Source organism: Piliocolobus tephrosceles, unplaced genomic scaffold (genome assembly GCF_002776525.5).
Source record: "Piliocolobus tephrosceles isolate RC106 unplaced genomic scaffold, ASM277652v3 unscaffolded_26669, whole genome shotgun sequence".
Classification (NCBI taxonomy): Eukaryota; Metazoa; Chordata; class Mammalia; order Primates; family Cercopithecidae; genus Piliocolobus; species Piliocolobus tephrosceles.
The window spans coordinates 1-2,246 of NW_022309497.1; the positions used below are offsets into that span (position 1 = coordinate 1).

The window sequence follows — 2,246 nt, forward strand, 5'->3', positions numbered from 1 at the left end:
TTTTTTTTTTTTTTGTGTAATAATATACGTGTATACATCCATATATACAACTATAGAACTACACATCTATATAAATTGAAAACAATTTTTAATATCGATTTTGATTTAAAAAGTTTTTAACAAAAATGAAGTTAATAAGTGAGTAACTTATCGAATGTTTATGTGAAAAAAAATAAAAAAAAAAATAAAACTTTTATAATATTTAATAAAATAAAAAAATAACCATATTCAGTTGTTATTTCAAATATATATGTATAACAAAAAAATAAAAATAAAAAAAAAAGAAAATTTGTAAAATGTATTTATATTTTAACAATGACATAAAAATTTGGGGTCTTCTTTTTTTTAATTTTTTCTTTAGCATGTCTTTATAACGATGTTCACCGTGTTAAAAAATTATTATCACTGTTGTAAACTTTCGTTATATCTAATTTTTATATTTCTTTATATTTTCTAAAAATAAGGAGCAAAAAATATATAAAAAAACATGTCGTACATATATATGCATATATGCGTAGACATATGTACATATATGAGTACACTTTTTTTTTTTTTTTTTTTTTTTTTTTTTTTTTTTTTTTTTTTTTTTTTGTTGCTTGTAACTAATAGATTAACGCATAGTATAAGCGTACCCCCAAAATAAATTTACAAAACTAGTAACATTTGGATGAGACCTAAAATGTGCAATTACTTACATACTTATTTTTGCAATAGCATAATATTTATTGTCGAACTATAGCACACACACGCATGTACTTTTTTTTTTTTTTTCTTTTTTTTTCTTTTTTTGATGACTGATTTTTTTTTTGAGTTTATCAGAAATGCTATTTATTAAAAGTAAGAATGTTACTATTACTATTTTGGCGACTTACATTTTTTTTTTCATTTTTATTATACAAAAAATTAGTTGTTATATTTCTTTTGGTCGAAGAATGTTTGGAAAGATTATTAATTGAAGAAGAATCGATATTTTTATTTTGTTTTTCAATTATGTTTGCTTTTTTAAATTCATGATGTATTGAGCTTGTGTTTCTTTCATATAAATAATTTTTTTTTTTTACATCTAGTGGATTTTGTGATGGGAATCTAAGATTTATTTTTGGTACACTATTAGTTACTGCTTTGTTAGAATCGAACGTGGTGCTAGTACTGTTACTGCTCATACTTTGTAAGACATTGTTATTATTCATACTACTATTAGTTGTATTAAATATTTTTTTTTTTAGATTGGATATATTATTTATATTGCTTTCATGGGGGGTGTTCAAATTAGGTATACCGTTATTATACTTACTCGTGTTCATACTGCCATTACCAGTACCATTACCAGTACCATTACTATTGCTAGTACTATTATGATGGTGTACATCTTTATTTGTTTCGAATTTATTTGTTAACTGTTTTATGAGTGGTTTATTTTTTAAGTACGACTTTGGTGGAATGTTTATGGATGTGTCTATTTTGGTTGAGTTTTTGTCTGTTTCAACAATGTTACTTTTACTTCTCTTATCGATAACTCTCTTATCAATGATCCTCTTATCAACAGTATCATTTCCATTATTATAAACCATTCCTAAAGCATTTTCAGTTGACTTTTCTCTTTTTTGTTTATAGTTTACGTTCATATTAGTACGTTCATTACCTTGCACTTGCACTTGTGGCATTGTATATTTGTTTAGTGTGTTTCCTTTATCTGTTTTTGTTTCGTTCACATTTGTTATTGGTGTTGTATAATTTTTATTTGTTAGTGTTGTATTAGTGTTGTAGTGTCTGGTGTTTTGTTCAAGACAATGTTGTGTTGGTACTTTTGAAGAATTTTCAATTTTTTTATTACCATCAGAATAATGGTAATTGTAACTTTGTTCTCTATTATTACTGTTACTTTTATTGTTATATTCTTTAGAATTGTTGAAATCGCTTTTTAAAGTACGATCAGTATAATTATTACCATTCGTTGGGTTTGCTTCTTGTTTATAACTTCTTCCTGTTATATGTTCATCACTAGTAGTGAAATTTTCTGAAAAATTGTCATTTTTTTTTTTTATCTACTTCATTTTTAGATTGGTATATACTTTGATATCGCATATCGTTTTTATATTTATTTTTAATTTGGTCATATAATTGTGCTGTATTGGTTGGACGTCCGTGACTTGCAGTATCATCATAGTTTGCAGTTCTGTTCTGGTTTGTAGTTCTGTTCTGGTTTGTAGTTCTGTCCTGGTTTGTAGTTCTGTCCTGGTTTGTAG

General features: G+C 25.0%; 2 protein-coding genes across 2 annotated transcripts in view; both read right to left on the bottom strand.

Annotated features, from left to right (window-relative positions):
* Positions 1–349: 349 nt before the first annotated feature.
* LOC113219543 (probable serine/threonine-protein kinase dyrk1) lies at positions 350–1,695 on the bottom strand. Its single transcript, XM_023198469.2, has 2 exons — positions 873–1,695; positions 350–453 (listed from the first exon to the last, which is right to left on the bottom strand). Exons 1-2 carry the CDS (start codon positions 1,662–1,664, stop codon positions 445–447), a joined length of 801 nt encoding a protein of 266 aa, XP_023054237.2. The 5' UTR covers positions 1,665–1,695; the 3' UTR covers positions 350–444.
* LOC113221647 (homeobox protein 2-like) overlaps positions 1,214–2,246 on the bottom strand; it is a 1,895-nt gene continuing 862 nt past the window's right edge. The window contains exon 2 of the mRNA XM_026450977.1: positions 1,214–2,235. Coding sequence (XP_026306762.1) covers positions 2,029–2,235 — 207 coding nt within the window. The 3' untranslated portion in view covers positions 1,214–2,028. The remainder of the gene's footprint in view (positions 2,236–2,246) is intronic.

What these genes read in the sequence shown, in the direction of transcription:
- LOC113219543 (XM_023198469.2), bottom strand. Translation starts at nt 1,664, where the DNA reads ATGCCACAAGTGCAAGTGCAAGGTAATGAACGTACTAATATGAACGTA.